Source organism: Aptenodytes patagonicus, chromosome 13 (genome assembly GCF_965638725.1).
Source record: "Aptenodytes patagonicus chromosome 13, bAptPat1.pri.cur, whole genome shotgun sequence".
Taxonomy (NCBI): Eukaryota; Metazoa; Chordata; class Aves; order Sphenisciformes; family Spheniscidae; genus Aptenodytes; species Aptenodytes patagonicus.
Genome location: NC_134961.1, coordinates 14572759 through 14590496, shown reverse-complemented (window position 1 = coordinate 14590496; position 17738 = coordinate 14572759). Strand labels below are relative to the sequence as shown.

The 17738-nt window shown below is 39.3% G+C and overlaps 1 protein-coding gene across 1 annotated transcript in view; it reads left to right on the top strand.

Moving 5' to 3' along the window:
* Positions 1-16436, top strand: part of NOMO2 (NODAL modulator 2) — a 29918-nt gene extending 13482 nt beyond the window's left edge. The window contains exons 18-31 of the mRNA XM_076351255.1: positions 964-1059; positions 3509-3718; positions 4025-4107; positions 5113-5272; positions 5399-5525; positions 6165-6278; positions 6956-7083; positions 7707-7848; positions 8700-8783; positions 10357-10467; positions 12378-12479; positions 12702-12821; positions 13801-13893; positions 14773-16436. Of these exons, the coding sequence (XP_076207370.1) occupies positions 964-1059; positions 3509-3718; positions 4025-4107; positions 5113-5272; positions 5399-5525; positions 6165-6278; positions 6956-7083; positions 7707-7848; positions 8700-8783; positions 10357-10467; positions 12378-12479; positions 12702-12821; positions 13801-13893; positions 14773-14904 (1702 nt within the window). The 3' untranslated portion in view covers positions 14905-16436. The remainder of the gene's footprint in view (positions 1-963; positions 1060-3508; positions 3719-4024; positions 4108-5112; positions 5273-5398; positions 5526-6164; positions 6279-6955; positions 7084-7706; positions 7849-8699; positions 8784-10356; positions 10468-12377; positions 12480-12701; positions 12822-13800; positions 13894-14772) is intronic.
* Positions 16437-17738: the final 1302 nt, after the last annotated feature.

Sequence of the window (17738 nt, the reverse complement as noted above, 5' to 3'; positions counted from 1 at the left end):
TCTTGCCCTTTCTAGTTTTAAAAAAAATAATCAACTAATGATAGGCTTTAAAGATGCTTTTGCTACTTTAAATGGATATTGTTGTCAACCTTCTGTCTGTTTAATGTTGGTTTTGCTTTGTAACAAAGCAGAGATATTTCAGTGGAAACTGTTGATCACTTGTGAGAGTTGAAATGCAAAAGATAGGATAGTAAGTTTACTAGGAGGCATGTACCACCGTTGTACGTCCCTAGTGCCATGACTCTCTGGTGATTTGATTCTGCTCACCCCAGTTTTTGCAAGCTGAATAAATATTCATCCTAATCACAAGTAAGCGGTGCTGATCTTCCTAAGTCAGCCGTGTTTTATTAGTTAGTTATAGGTTATGGTCTAGCAATGTGTTTAATGGCTCTTTGCTTCCAAAAAGAGGATTTCTGCTCCCAGACTACTTCTAATTCATTAACATGGCAGAAAACAAATTCAGCATTAAAATCTGATTCTTTTCTGCTGTGTTAGTGAATTAAAAGTACTTCAAAGAGAGGTGTGCTAAACATGAGAGCCAGCACAAAGTGAGTGAATGGATAGAAGCAGAAACCCTCTTTTGGCAGCAAAGCACCATTAGACTTGGGGTGTCTTGAACTATGTCTAATATGACAAACTTCTGAGTGTCCTTCTGCTGTGTGTAAAAGGATTGTACATACGAAATCAATCAAATCAGCTTTAGCTTGAGAGGAAGCAGGAGGCACAAAGGAACGAATTGATTTGGCCAGTGTCATGCAGTGGTTTGGGGTTCAGAGCTGGAAAATGCTCCCTTTCCAGTATGCTATCATCTCAGCACTACAGCTTTGCTGTGTAATTTGTATATTGTGTTTTATAAATCACTTCAAACTTAGGGATGGGAGCACAAACTCTGCTAAATAAGATTTGGTTATTTTCTTTAGGAGGGGGATCTTGAATTCATATCTCTGTTACTTTGATTTACAGGTCCTCTCCTAGTATACTGACGCTCACTGCAGTTCGACACCATGTCCTTGGCACGATTGTAACAGATAAACTGATGGATGTGACTATTACCATTAAGTAAGAACAAAGAAATCTTGGGGCTATAAAAAACGGAAGGAAAAAGACATCTCTCTCATAAAGTTTTACTCTGGTTTTAATACCGCAGTGGCTGCTTTCTAAGGGGATGGCATCCAACTCTAGACAGCAAGAGGTTTTTATGCTAAGCTGTGCTTTCAGTTCTTTGTAGATGGATAAATAATTCCCAGCCCTCATTTTGAACATTGTCACTTCATTTCAATATAACCCCTTTCTACTTGTGTGTCATGGTAAAAAGGAATGATTTTCTGAGCTTTTATACACTTTAATGAACTGAAATTTCAGAATTGAGAGGGTATTCTTTTAGCTTAGGTCTGAGCTCTTTAGCACTGGCATCTATTTTTTTCCTTTTTTGTTTCCTCAGAATGAGAATCTGCTGCTTTAGAGCATTGTTACTGGTATGAAGAGGGTTATAAAAGGAAAACCACGCAGAGTGATTACACACTAACGCGCCAATTTATGTTTAGCTGAACAGACAGCTCACTAGGGAGCACTGATTTGTGAACAGCTTTAATTGTATGAGGTGCCAGATCTGCCTGGAAGTGTCTGATAATGATGAGTGCTTTATTAATGCTGTGCTGATGTCCACTTGTTCTAGACTATGGGCTCTCAAACTTTTTGAGTGTAGAAAACATCGTTTCAGAGAACAAACTACCTGCAGAGCATTGCCTCGAGTTCCCTGAATTTAATGAACCTATAAATGCAACTACTGGGCAACTACAGCAGCTGGAAAAGAAACATTGAGATAGCGGAGAGCCATTAAGATTTTAAAAACAACTTAGTGAGGAGGTGAATATTATACTGACCTTCTAGACTGGTTGGGGTTTTTTGAGACTGTCGGCGAGTGCTTTGAAGGCAGCTCAGTTGCCACAGACTGTCTCTGTTCAAGCCTGCCTGAAGCTTTTCAGCCGAAGTCCAATTTGTGAAATGCCATCAACATAAAAGGAACAGCTCTGGATTTAAAAGCAAGACACTTGTTTTTAAAAGTCTACGCTTGTGTACCAGATCCATGGCGGTGACCTGTGAACTTTCAGTTAATAATAATAAAAAAACCCACAACCCAACCAAAGATAAAGCTGATTTTTAACAATTTTTGATGATGGCTTGTTATGTTTGAAAAGTGAGACTGTAGTAATTTATTATTAATATCATGAGACTGTGTGCATGTCTGTACAGATTTTTAATAGGTTTTAAGACAAAAAAAATTTTTTGATACATTTTTGTATTGTCTCTGGACTGCAGAGAAAGAATTTAAAGCCTTGATGAAACTTAGTGTGATAGAAAGACAAAATAGAATATAGGTGAAGGCTGAAGCAGGAGATAGAACTATCCTGATAATCTAAAGTGGTTGTAGGGAGAGTAATTGTGATCATTTCAGTTCACTCCTCATAGAGAATTTCGCAGTGTTCTGCAACAGTTTTTCAGACTATTGTAGAAGAGGCAGAGGATTGTTGGAGACTAGAAGAAATTGCTAGGAAAGAGAGGATGTAAGATCAGGGAAAGTGAAACAAGATGCATTGTTCTGAGCCGAGGTAAAGAACATGTTTAAACTTACCTAGCAATCTGTTCAGTGGACAGTGACAAGATAGCTGGATAGTTCAGATGTACAGGGCAGATATGTTAGAACTCAGAGCCTTTCCTGGGAATTGCCAGCTATTGGAAGTATTTTATTTGTGATAGAATTTTATTTTCTCCGTGTATACTCTACTCCTGAGAGGTAGGTTCTGAGGGGAAAGTTCCTAGTACTGAAAAAAAAAGTGAGCTTACCAGTCTTTTTGTTTATTTTGTATGACTCATCCTTTCTGTATTAAGCTTGTGCTCAGGTTTGGAATTCCAGCCTTTCTCTTTTAGTTTAGGGCTTTGTTAAATGTACTCTTGCAAACTGGTCCTTTGGCTTAAGAATTTACCACTCCTGCTGGCTTGTCAGTGCTTCTGTGGGAGGTTATTGCCCCTGCAGCAGAGCAGGTGTCTGGTACTTGGTGCAAAATCAAGACTGCTTACCAAAAACTAAGATAAGCTAAGATGCTGGACTCTGCAAAGTGGTTGAGATGTAGGCATGTGACACTGGCTCTGCAGTGGGATGCTGAGGCACGGCAGAGGGGAGGAGGAGGCGGCAGCAGGGCCATAACTTCTTGAATGGTTATAGCATGATGGGGCAGAATTTTTAAGAGTTGCAAGTAGATCCCTTCCTGCTAGGCCAGGTAGGTTACCTGTAGTCCCTATGAACGAGCCTTTCTAGTAGTAACTGATTGATATGGATGTTAAAAGTTTTAGTTATGCTTGGAATAAATAGCAGAATTAAAAAGGAATGGATTTAAACAAAAATCCTGGGACTTGTCTGCTGTGGTATAAAGGCAGTAATTAACATAAAGCAAGCTCTTATCCCACCATATGAAAGGAGATGATTTTGTTTTCTCCTCTGTGTTTTCAGGTCATCCATTGACAGTGAACCTGCCTTAGTTTTAGGGCCCCTGAAATCTGTACAGGAGTTACGTAGGGAGCAGCAGCTGGCAGAAATTGAGACCCGCCGACAGGAGAGAGAAAAGAAGGGTCAAGAGGAGGAAGGAACAAAGCCACCAGTGCAAGAAATGGTGGAGGAACTCCAAGGACCCTTCTTATATGAATTTTCATACTGGGCAAGGTAATGCCAAGCTCCAGTGGACAAGGTGTATTCTTTGTACTATTTATTGTCTCGTGTTTCCACCAAACAGAATAGTGATATATTCCATATAGGAAAGAGCTGCTGTATGGGTACCTGCGCCTGTTCTTGTTGACTGTCAGCTAAACAGAAACTAGTACCACATAATACAAATTTTGCTTAGGTTATTGTTGATATTTTTTGCTTGGGGTATTTAGATGGGTTCTTGGGTCAATATGCAGTCCTCTGTTCTACATGAGAGCTGCTAAATCCATTTTCTTCCAATTGTATCTTATTTGTGTTTTATAGGTCTGGAGAGAAAATTATTGTGACACCGTCATCAAAAGAGCTGCTTTTCTATCCGCCTTATGTGGAAACAGTTGTTAGTGGAGGTACATATAAATAAAATCTAGTTTGAAAGGAGTAGGATTTTTTTAAGGCAGAAATGTATCCTTATAGATGAACGTACGAATAGCTCTTCAAAAGTAATGTTAGGAAAGTTTCAATCGCAGATATTTCTTTGGGCCAATTTCACTCTGGAATTTGGAAGCATGGCTATTTGGTAGAGGGTGCAAGTACAGTTTTTATCAGTAGAATATGCTTCCAAGTGCTGAAAGACCACCTGGCACAAGAGGAAGGACTGGATTTCTGGACATTACACTGGATTCTCAGAATTGTTCATATTCTCTCATCTAGAAAAATAGTTGTGCAAAAGCAATGTTTGTATTCTGAGTTTGTTACCAAATTCAAGTTTCTGTTAAGTTTTGTTTGTAGTAAATTACAATAGTAAAAATATTAACAAAAAAGTAAACTTCAAAATTGTCAGGGTTATCATCAATCAGTTGATGCTACTTGTTAAGTCAGTGTCCATCTTGCCCTCAGGTTCCTAAGTGAACATACTTTGTTTGAAATCACTAGAAAATGTTAGGTACCCCTTTTTATGTGCCTCTTTGTTGTGCACATTCTAAATACATTGGAGGGGAGGGGAATAAAATTTTACTTATGTCATTAAACACGACATATGCTGACCTGCATTTGATCTCAAAAAATTTTGTCAAAGCTCAGTGTAATATTAGCTAGAAGGGAATATTGTTGGAATCTTCTCATGTGGCTGCAGTATATGTAACTTAATGAATCCTCAAAGCACTTAGCAAATCCAGCATGTTTGTTTTGGATATGTGCTTATAGCTTTGGAACTTAGTTTTTGATTTTGTGAATGTTCACATGTTTTAAGATGTGTTGAGAGGCCACAGAATTGCATGGGTTGATCTCTTATTCTAAGGTAAAAGAACATCAACTGATCACTTTGGAAGTAGTTAAGCTCTTGCTGTAAGAGAGAATGGTGAGTGTATTTTTGACTTTCTTGTTTGTCTTAAATCCCCTTTGCAACGACCAAGAGAGTTGTCCTGGAAAGCTGATAGAGATTCATGGAAAAGCAGGCTTATTTCTGGAAGGGCGAATTCATCCTGAATTGGAAGGTGTTGAGATTGTCATTGGTGAAAAAGGAGCAACTTCCCCGCTCATCACAGTTTTCACCGATGACAGAGGTGCTTACAGGTAATTAACAGATTTGTTTTGATCTTGTGGATTCTTTAGCTAAAGTGCAGTGGTGACTTGCCAACGTGTGTGTGTGACATCCAAGTGCTGTTTGTGAAACGAGTTCTTCTTTCCTTTTATTTGAAGTGTTGGGCCACTCCACAGTGACTTGGAATATACAGTTACTGCTCAGAAAGAAGGGTTTGTTTTGACTGCAGTAGAAGGAACAGTTGGGGACTTCAAAGCTTTTGCTCTTGCTGGGGTGACGTTTGAGGTAACGTTCTAAACACTTTGGGTTCTGAATGAATAGTGTGTGCAGTTAGAGCTACACAGGCAAAAAAGTTAACCCACGTGTCCCAGCCATACACAAGTGGGTGTGGGATTTGGGGATAATTTTGTCATGGGGAAACAAATCTCAGTGGATGAGCTTAGTTGTAGACCATGACTTGCCATGCAGAAGGTATTTTGCAGGGTTTATAGACTGAAAGTTAGAGCCTGCAGTCCAAAAGACTGGCTTTATTTGCTTTTGTAGAGTGGGACCACCTTCTCTTAATGAGTTTTATCCCTCAAGGTGTTTTTTTCATGTACAGTCTGGTGCAGCTAGTGCCTGGTTCTAGTCTTTGGGATACTTTGTTCTGGCTCCCAGCATGTCCTATGAAGTGATAGAGAATGACTGTTCTGGTGGCACATGCTATGTGCATCTGTGACTGCCCAGATGTTGAGAGCACAAGCTTTTGTAGCCCTGCAGTCTCACAGGAGGGGATACGCTGCAGATGTGGCTAGTTTTCTTCTGCTTACAGCTTAGTGCTCAGAGCCAGCACATCTGTACACTCTGTAAGGGGCCTCTGAATTGAACCCTTCTTCGTAAAGCAGCTCTCACTGACACTTAAAACTATTGCTTTTTCAAAAATAGATCAAATCAGAGGATGACCAGGCTCTTGCTGGAGTTCTCCTGTCTCTCAGTGGAGGGGTGTTTCGGTCCAACCTCCTTACACAGGATAATGGCATGCTAACTTTTTCCAATCTGGTAGGTTGAAATTGATTCTTCTGAATGTGGCTGCATGTGCGATGCTGTGTTACTTTGCTCTCCAAAACAGGGATGCTATTGGCTCTCTTCAAGTGGCAGGGGGATGTATGGTCTCCTTTGAAATCATAACCCACGGTGAGCGATGTAGGTCCCTCAGAGTGGACAGCACTTACAATCTTAGCAAGTGAAAGATGTGAAATCTAACCTGGTGAGAGATTTCTCCCCAACAGGTAGTAGATGATGTTGATTGATCTCAGTTACTAATTTGCAGTCTGTAAACATGAAACAAGCCAATTTGTTGATGATCATTTCAGAGTCTTTAGAGGAAAGAAATCTAATTAGATTATTGATCTGTACATGTGTGTAGACATGCCTGAATAGTTTCCTTGCAGACATCTTTCTCTCCTGGTCACTTTTCTGTCCTTGAGGTTTTGTGGTAAGGTTTTAGGGCCATAGTTTCTTTCCCTCTTCAGGCTTTATCACCTGGTGGAGTTCCATTGGTTTATTGTCCAATGTGCTCCCTGTTTTTCAGTGCTTACGTTTTCTGATCAGTTTAACCTACGGTTGGGACAGAGAACTTCAGCTCTTTAGGGAGCTCTTGCAGAAACATAATTGTTTGGAGTTTGTGAATTTTTGTGTCACTATAAGTAAACAGCTTGTTTTATGCCTCTTTGCAGAGCCCAGGGCAGTATTATTTTAAACCCATGATGAAAGAGTTCCGCTTTGAACCATCATCACAAATGATTGAAGTGCAGGAAGGACAGAATCTTAAAATTCGGATAACTGGTTACAGAACAGCTTACAGGTCAGTAGCGCTGAAATGCCGTGCAAAATGCTACGTACTGTATCAGGATGCAGTATGCAAAATGTGTGTTTTCTCCTGATACACCTCTGTTCTGAAGGTTTGGAGGGTACTTTTGAAGGCACAATTTAACTGTATGATGCTGTGTATAAGTACTTTTTTTAGCCTTTTCTCATGCTATATATATATAGCTATGGATATATAGCTAAACCCAGATGGCAGGACTGTAAGGAGAAACATTGCTATGAAAGCATTGTGTCAGTGGCACTGGAAGTGGCTTGTGCTATGTCCAGTAGGACAGGAGAGGACTATTCTAGAGATGGTAGGCCAATTGACTTCAAGAAGTATTTGACTTCAAGATCCTTCCTTTCCTTGCCCTCAGGGGTAAGCGCTGCTGTTCATGGAGGTCAGGGAACTTGGATTCCTCAAGTTGTGCTCTGAACTGCAGCTAATTCTAATGCTTTAAACAGTTTTACATATACATTATAAATTCCCCTGTTCTTCTCCATGCTATGCTAAATATATAAAGTACTTTTTCCATCGGTTATAATAATAAAATGTCTTTAAAATGTGCATTAAAACAGCATCTGCGCATCTGTAGCAATTGGTTCTCTTTATACCTCTAGCTGTTATGGCACAGTTTCTTCTTTAAATGGAGAGCCTGAGCAGGGAGTCTCAGTAGAAGCTGTGGGGCAGAAGGATTGCAGCATCTATGGAGAAGACACGATAACTGATGAAGAGGGCAAATTCAGGCTACGTGGCCTTCTGGTAAGGATTAGAATGCTCTCTGTCATTTACTTTTATGTTAGTGTGATAATGGAGCAATAAAATGTGTTTTATTAATTGGCTACCTATCTCTGTTTTCCCATCACATTTGCTAGCTCAGATTCCCTTGAGTCTCTCTGTGTTACACTGTCATGTAGTGAACGTTCATTCCAGTAAAGGGGGAAAAAAACTTTTAGCATAAGTCTGTGGAACTTGCTGCCGGCATACTGTGATGGCCTCCCACGAACACTGAACGGTTCCTAGGTGACGTGACCCCCCCGGTCAATGTACTGAATGTGTCTAACGGGTGTTCAGCAGTGTTCAGGTGTTACAGCAGGGAGTTTTCTTAGGCAAAGGAATTTGGGGAAGCATTTAGCTTCTCTTGTGAAAATACTGTGACAGCGTATTTTTAGCAGGATATTGGGTGTATGTAAGTTGATTGTACATCATGTATGTGAAGTAAGCTCTTCTGCAGGAAACACGGAAGCTGAATTTCTGGGACCGCTACGTATGGAGTAAGCAATTATGCTGAAGTAGAAAGCAGTATTTGGTCAGGTTTTAATCCTGTTTAATGTATTTTCTTTCTAGCTAAAACATTTCACAGCAGATGATTTCTTTTAATACTGTAATGTAATAAACTAGTGAGTTCTGTGATAGGCCTTTTGTATTTGCTGGCAGTAAACACCCTTAATGGTGTTATTGAGTTAAATTTTCTATTTGGGATCAGGAAAACTTTAACTGGATAGAGTTAGATCTGTTTGGGTGGTGTATCTTAAATGGAATCTCTTACTGTCTTCCAAAATTAAAGTACGTATTATTCAGTGTTGGGATTTATCATTGAATGTTGCTTTTAGCCTGGTTGCGTGTATCATGTCCAACTCAAAGCTGAAGGCAATGATCACATTGAAAGAGCTTTACCACAGCATCGTGCAATTGAGGTAATTTTTTTCTTTTTTTGTAGTATCACTTAAATATGAAATGCATCTGTCTAGGCATTATGTCTGTTCTATCAGCAGCAATATAGTTGAATGCATTCTGTTTAGACAAGTGGCTTTCAGCGAGTTAGCTCCCTAAATATGGGCCCCATATTGTGTGTCAGCACCGTAGCTTAAAATTGAAATAAGATAAAGCCCAAACGGTAAACAAGCGAAAAGGATTCTTTCACAGTCACAAAAACTATACATCAAGAAATGAGAGAATAAATGTATAGAATACCTTTCAGGATTTCTTTATGATGTGGAACAAAGCACTAGCGACTTGCGGATGTCATAAATTGTCATATTATGCTATCTTTGTATTTAGTTATTGATCGATAGATAGATTTTCTTATGCTTTATTTGGTCCAAATCCTGCAGTCCTGATGTAGATGAAATTGTCATTCAGACTAGCAAATCTTTATAAAATGTAAAAATAACTTTGAATTGAAAACTGATTAAATCTTGTTAAATATTCCTCCATCCTTACAGATTCAGATAAGTTGCCTCGCATTTGTCTCTGACATCCAGCAAAGGCTAATTAGCCTTTGTTAGTTGTCCAGAACTTTTCAGTGGGAGATGGTCATTATTTGAGCTCAGACACGTGCCTGACCAGGGTGCCCTCCTTTGCAGCAAAACAGAAGGGCAGAAATCTTTCAAGTCCTTAGTGTCTTCTTGCTAAGAGTGCTTGCTGGTTGGGAAGGGGGTGGGAATGGCAACCCAAATTCTGGAAAATCATATGAAAGTTATGTACTACAAGTGACAGCTGTACTCAGTAGCTTGTACTAATAGTATTCTGGCTAGCCTGCCATTTTCTCCAGGAGAGAGAAGTGTTTGAAAGATACCTGCAGGAAAAATGTACAGCCTCAGTGGCACCAGACTGTTGATATGGCACCTGGCCTAACCGTAACCTGTCTGTTACTGTAGTTATTATTTGAGTAAACGTCTTTCCTTACTCTGATCGGAGTTCAGATTTAGAAACACAAATGTTTTGTATTTTAAACAATTTTGAAGACTATAAAGTTATATATTTTTATTTAAAGGTTATATTATATATAATTATATAGGTTTATATATTAATATATATAATATATATTTATATAGGTTATATTATGATATGAGGTTATATTATGATATGAGCATATTCCTCATTAATCAACTGTATAAACATCCTAGCATAGTAATACGCATCTCTCAGCACAGATGCAAAATACTGAGACCGATATTCAGACATCAGGCAGCCCTGTGTATGTAACTCAGCCTCTTCTAAAATAATGTGTGCTTTTGATACTTCGTCCATTTTTAGTTTAACTTAATGTCATCAGCCTTGTGCTGATAATGCACAAGTCTGTAATTGCGAGCTGTGCACTCTGGAGGAAAAGTACTTGCAATTGGAAAGCCTTCAAGTTTCCATGTGGTTAGTATAGAACAAAATTCACTTCTTGTTTAAAATTATGAGCAATATTTGTGTTGTGCTAACTGTCCTCTGTTAACTGTTCCTCTGTTGGTAAATACATGACTGTGTTTTATGTTGCAGGTTGGGAACAGTGACATTGATGATGTTAATATTATAGCGTTCCGGCAAATTAATCAATTTGATTTAAGTGGAAATGTAATTACATCTTCTGAATATCTCTCCACATTATGTGTAAGTTCAAGCCGTTCATCTTTTTCAAGTGTATTTGCCATTGGTTTCCCAATGTTTTTTTTTTTTTAGGGTCACTGGAAATTGTTCAGTAGCCAGAGCACACATTTAATTCAAATTATGACTAATACTTTAGTGAAGGTGAATTTGAATTCCAGATGGAATTAAGATTCCAGTGTTCCTCACTGCTTTGCTTTAATGTTTCCATTTTTCATGGGAGTATTTTTAAGAAATACTTTCTCAGGTTGGCCTGTGAATTTCTGGGTCTGCTTCCCTGATTAGGGATGCCCTGTCCGTAGGCAGAGCAAGACACCAGGGGTGAAATGAGTCCTCTGTATCAGAGAACTGCATTAATTCCTGAAATACCTGGAATTTTTGACATGCATGTCTGCTAGCAAGAAGATACCATGTGAATGCAACGATACCATAGGACACATGAATTTAAAAGTACAGTTACAAGAGAGAGTATGAGACAAATAGTAAAGCTGAAATTTTCAAAATTCAAAAGACTGCACTGTGATCTGAAAAGAACTTGCTAAACATCTGTGATCCTTTTGGCTTAGGATACAAATGCTGGAAGTATCTGCAAGAGGTGTTAGTGTGGTAGGAGTTATAGTACCATTTCTCAGGTTTAAAAGCTTCTTGAAATGTTACCTACAAATGTAAATGCAGTGCCTGGATTTCTTTCAGACTAGTCTGTTATGCATCCCACCTGCCAAGATCTCATTGCTAAGCTGTTGGTTTTTTTGGGAGACATCCAAAGGATCCAACACTCAGAGCAGGTGCAAAGAGAGAATGTATCACCTTACTGAAGAAGCACCTGAGCAAGCTTCCTGTCTTTCTGGGGAAATTTAGACCCTTGCAGTTCAGCCTAAGCAAACAGGAATTGATGTAAAAATTTAATTATATAGAAGTTATCCAAGCCTGTACCTGCTTCATGTGAGGTTGGGTCTTGCGTTGCATGTAATGCACCTGTGCTGTTGATGGGTGCATATCATCACCCTTGCTTTCAAGGCAGAAATCTTTGTCTTTGAAAGATGTGCTAAGTTTGATACAAACACAAGTGAGCGGTTTTGTAACCTCAGTTCGGTCCCTTCTGGTTGCATGGGCTTGATGAAACAACTGGAAGTGCTCTGGTGAGCTGTGATTGGAGCTGCAAGCACCGTAGCACTGGGCAGAATCAGTGAGAATTTAGTTGGGCTGTGTCTGCAAGGAGAGCTGAGTCTTGGCAAATATCCGATCCAGAGGTTTACAAACAATGGTATAGATGCTAGAGGGCTGCTTCAGAGTGATCCACAAAAACCATCACTTTGCTTACTGTGTCCCCTGGAGGAGGCGCAGTGGCTGATAAACGTTTGTGTGTACAGGCAGCCTCATGGAGGAGGTGCTGCTGCCCCTACCAGCCTTATTCGACTGTGATACAACCCTCTTTTAATTATGCTGGTTTCTGAGCAAACTGTATTTGCTGAGGACTTCAGGCCTATTCTGTAGCTTGAGGATGACTAGCTTGTTAAATAAGTGTAGAGAAATTGAAATCAAGCAAAATGAGCCTATCGGAGAAATAGAAACAACCCCCAGCTGCAAATTCCTGTGAAACTGCTGGGATTATTTAAAAGAATTACTCAGTTCTGGTTGATGCACAGCACAGACTACTTTTAATGCACTAGATATGTGAAAATGTCAGACAATAGTTGTTCCTAAATTATTTCAAGTTCTGTAAAAAGACTGTTTCTGTGACTTTTCACATCCCAGACGAGAACAATTCCAGGTGTTCTCACTTGACAACTTTCTGTTTATGAAACACATGATGAATTTTGAAGTGCTTTTATCCCTTAAGATGTGGGATGTCTGAAATATCTATTGTGGTGCAGGCTCATAAATACCTGGTTTGTACTTTCTTATTTCTGTCACAGGTGAAGCTCTACAAAAGTGAAAATCTTGACAACCCAATTCATACAGTCAACTTAGGCCTATCCCTATTTTTCCATTTCCCACCACTGCTCCGAGATGGAGAGGTAAGAATATTGGTGAAGAAATAGCTTAGGTCACTTCAATTTTTTTTTTGCCCTAAGGACACTGAAGTGTTATTTCTGGTGTGCCAGCAGTACTGTATTCATGCTGGAGTGGCCAGTGTCTCAGACGATTTGAAACCTGTTAAACTGACTTTTGCCTTTAAATCTAATTTTTGTCTCAGACTGCTACTGATGCTGTAGGCTGACTGTATTTTTTACCCACAGAATTATGTGGTGCTCCTGGATTCTACATTGTCTAAATCACAGTATGACTACACCCTGCCTCAAGTTTCATTCACTGCTATTGGATATCATAAACACATTACACTGATCTTCAGTCCCACTGTAAGTACAAAATACTTAAATGTTCAAGTGTTCACCTTGAGAACAATGTCTGGTGGTATAGCCTGCACGTATTTTGTGCTCTTGGCCAAACTTTCTGTTAACTAACTATAAAGATGTTTATGAGAGGCATTAAAGTGACAATGAATTTGGATTTGGCCACATTTAAGGCATCAGGAAGGGATGTAATAACCTGGTATGTTATGGGAGGCAGGTAAGGAGTTCAGGAAGAAGTTGTAGCCGTGACGCTAGCTGAAAGGTTGCAGTAACTGGGGGCTAAAGGAGAAAGATAGGATTGTTGTCAGAATTCCTTTAAAGACTTCTGTGTATGTGAAAGAAGTATCACCAGGCCAAAAAGAGAGCTTTAGTTACTGGAGCTGAGGTAGAGGGTAAAGCAGAAGGGTTCTCAAACTAACATCAGGAGAAAACTTCTCCGTTGAGAGAGAGAAGTGTCTTTTTGCACTTCTGAACAGTGCAATCAATTTAGTGAAGTGTTCGTTCTGTAATACTTAAATGATGCATTTCTTCTCTGCTTCACTGCATGTTCAGATGCCAGTGAAACATGAGGGAAACGTGAAATGGCAGTTATAAATGAAGGATGCAGATGTGCCCAAAAGATTTTGCGCTAGTATGGTTGCCGTAGTATTATCATTGGGATCATAGAGGTTTGGGCAGCATGTGACAGGTAAATCAAAGCACACCAGGTTGACTGGTGTCAGTGAAACAGTGAATTAGCTTTAAAAAACAGCAGACCCCAGGAAGAAGGTAGCAGATGAATGAATCTGATCAAGGGGACTGCTTTGAAGTTGAAGGTAAAGTTAAACCTTAGAGCAGCACTTAGAAGGCAGTCAGATGGGAAGGGCTGGATGTGCTACATGATCCTACTGCTGACGTTGCTTAAAGCTGAAGGATTTCATAGTCGAAATGGCTGTTTAAAAAAAACCAAACAAAACCCAAAATCCATGGTCCCCACTGTTTTCAGAGAAAGCTGCCTGAACAAGATATTGCCCAAGGATCTTACATCGCATTACCACTGACGCTGCTTCTGTTGTTGGCTGGTTACAACCACGATAAGGTAGGTCATGGGTTTTTTTTGTCTTATACAAATATTGTTGTCCTATCAATGAATACTTTGTACTGTGTTAAGCGAGGGTTTGTTGAGGTGGTTATCTAGAGATGCAGTCAGCAGTCACCTGATGTGAAGAAAAGCCACAATGTAGCCAAGTTTTTGGACAATTACCTTCCTTTAAAAAAACATAGTGTGAAGGTGAGTTCCTGTGCTGCTTCTGAATTTTTGTCTTCTCATTTGATGGCTCTGGGAAAAAAAAAAATCAGATAACCAGACTCAGTTATTTTATTGGCTTCAGGAACAATCATACCGGAAAAAATCTTGCAAGTCATCAAGTCTGGTCTCTTTAGCTTTACACCCTCCCTAGTGAAAAGCTCTCAAGAGGAATATAACTACCTACTATATAACCCCCTCTGTCTTTGTTAACAAGCCATGCTCTTCTAGTCTTCTCTGATGACTGGATTTCCGTTTTGCTGATAAGAGAGAAGAAATTTGTCTGTGCAGTTTGATTTCTTCTCAAACATGGGTAAGACAGCACAGAACATGGGATTCTCCAGGATTTTCTACAGTGTCACTGAAAGTGCCTCCACTGAAAATAGCAGTCGTTTGCTAGACTCAGGACTCAACCTGCTGTTCTTGGCTAGATGACTGCAAGAAAAAAGTTACTGACAATCATTTTCTTTTTTGATTATCAGAAATTCCCAGAAGTTTGGTTTGATTCCTTCCCAAGATTTGCTGCCATTTTCTGATGTCTTTGTAGATGTGCCATTTATGCAATAGATTCTGTTTGTTTGGGGATGCATGGGTCTAAAGAACGTTAGCATTCAGACCTTACATACCATTGTAATCATGAGCTGCTTCCACCTTTTTTTTTTTTTTCCCCAGCTTATTCCCTTATTGCTACAGCTGACAACTCGACTGCAAGGAGTACGTGCTCTTGGACAGACAGGTTCTGACACAGGTGGCTCAGAGGATGCAAAGAGACAAACAAAGAAACAGAAGACAAGACGGACGTGAGATGAAAGGAATGATAGCATGAAGTGGTGCTCTGTCAAGCTGGAGCCTGAGGAAGCGAAGCCACTAAAATACATTTTTGTTGATTTTTGTGGACTTTACATTTTTGTTGTTGCTACATGAGCACCGTTTGTCACACTAGCTCCATTTTGGTTGTAAATTTTCTATGGAGCCTATAGATTTCCTTGTAAAGTAATGAAATGAATGCCTCTGTTGTCACTGTGAGTGCATCTCCCATACTTGAAGACAATTAATGTTTTGGGTTTTGTTTTTTTTTTTTTTTTCCTCTTCAGTGGAACAGGTCATGCTGTCTTCATTAATGATTTGTAAAAGCAGTGGTGGTAGACTGCTTGACTTCACTTTCAGTCTTTAGATTTTGGGATCATTTTTCCTTACCTTTTGAAATACCCACTTTACAGAAGGAGCACGTAGGGATTTTACTAAATCAGTGGTGCTTGAAACAAAGTTTTGGGGGACATACATGAACTGGTGAATTATGTCTTCAGCACTTCCAGTTCAGCAGCTTGATTGAAGAGTCTGTCATCTGCACAGCTGTGATTTCAGTTCTTATCCAATGATTATGTTATCTTTGATTAAAATCAAGATTTTGCCTGATGAAGACAAATTGTTAATGTCAAGTAAGGCTAGTTGTTAATGTCGGGTAAGTTCTGATGATCCTACTGTGAAAGCAGTGTTTAAATTTCAGTTTCATATACAGTGTGATCTCTTTAGACCTCCAGTATTCCTGAAGTGGCTCCAGCTGGTTGTACTAGTCTTTCCAAAGCTGTACTGTGTTGTCGGTGATACCCATTCGCTCGTGTGGCTGTCACATCTCCTGCTCAGGCCATGTGCAGCCTTTTTGCCAGTTGATGACTGATTTGGGTTTTTTTAAACTTTTTTTTACTTTTTTTTTTTTTTTTACTTTAAGAAATGTGAGCTTTTTGAAATCTCCAATGTGTACAGTCCCAATAATGTAGTCTGTATAAATAACTGTTTCTTACAGGCTATCTTTTGATTCTTGTTTGAAGTAGACAGTTGGACATACACAGTTTAAATGTTAATGGGGCTTTTTATTGACAAATAGTATAAAGGTTAATAGAGCTTTTGAAAGATGCACATAAATGCCTACAAATATTGCAGAGACATTGGTGCTGCCAGTAAGTGGCAATGTTTCTCTTTTACAGTACTTGAAATAAAGTCCCTTACATTTAAATATTTAAGCTTACAAACCCTACCATTCTTAGAAATTTGGATGCTAAAGTTTTTATGCTATTTTTCTTGGTATTTTGCATTAGTTTGGGCCTAAATAATTAAAACTTCATTCAGTGATCATTCTAATCTCTCTGAGGGAAATTCTATCAAGATCATAATAAAAATGAAGAATGTTGAAAAAGCATGCATGTATAGAGTTTGAGATGAAGCTCTAATAAACTATTATGCTCTCTACTTAGTGACCTTTTCTATTGCTGTGATGAAATACATGGGGGAAGAAACAAAGTGTTGTAAGACTTATAATAAATTGTACATTTTTGTTACATCTCTATTTTAAGCTGGTGAATGTTAAGAAAGGTATTGCTACTTTGGGGGAACGTATGAGGAAGAAATGCACATGTCCATGGGCCTTGAGGGAGTACCAGATATTCTGACCTCTGAGCTGTGGGACTTACTGATGGTTGACCTTAAACATTGGAAATGCTGTTAAAAAGAAAAAAGTGTTAATGTTTGCTAATTTAATGCTTGCTTCTAAACCTAGGATTTGCCCAATGTCTCTTCTCAAAATTTTCTTTTCATTGCCTTCTGCAGCACACTGGTGGCCTACTTGCTTCCAGTCCCGTGTTTTGAGGTTTATTCTGCTTTTGAAGTGTTTATTCCTAGCAAAAACTATAGCTTGCAGTTTCTCACTTGGCAGAGAAGTCATGGTGCTCTTTGTGAACACGGGGAAAACTAACATGAGATAATTTTTCTAAAGCAGAACTAAATGCCAAGAAATCAATATCGCCGATTATATTTAGAAACCAATAATCAGATACACAGACCCAAGCAGAAAAATCAGTAATGTGGTCTCTCAAATCCCCAGAGCCACTTGCATAAAGCGAGGGTAAGACGGATCTGTGCACGCCAGCAATGAACAGTCTGACTGGGGCACTGGGAGGGAATATTTGTGTGAACATAGTGGTTTGCATGGGCGAACTCCTCCTGCCTCCAGCTGCTCAGCCCAGGTACCCGGGTGGTACCTGGTACCTCTGCATTCTTTATAGCCCTTCACCCACGGACCTGGGGCGGTGATAGCTCTGCCTTGTTGGTATAATAGAGCACGTAGCTCTAAAAGATCTCCTTTACACAGCGTGACTGCGTTACAGTGCTTTTCAGTACAGAAATGGTGGATTCAGTTTAGGATTACCTTCTGTACTCTTCTGAGTTGAATAGGTATCATTTGCTCTGCATATCTAAGGTTTGCAATTGATTTTGTGCTCTTAATACCAAGACTTCAGTACCAGTTGGACTGGCCTTTTCAGTACTTCCTACTGAAAATGTCAGTTAAAGCTGCTTGTTGCATCTTTATGTTAATACAGAGAATAAATGCAGAATGGGACTAACATTTAGATGTTGACTCGTACTAGAAAACTTTCAAGGCTCAGTGTTTACTGTTCTTTTTTGCAGGCACAATAGTGAAAGAATGATTGACTCGCTTGGTGAGCCAAATGTGGGCAAATGGCTGAATTCTGTTGGAAATGAGTAAGGCCCTCCAGATAAAGATGGCATTGCATGTTACTTGATTTTTCTATCAAAAGCAACAATGAGTATTACATATATTTGGTTGGCTCATCAGTGATGCA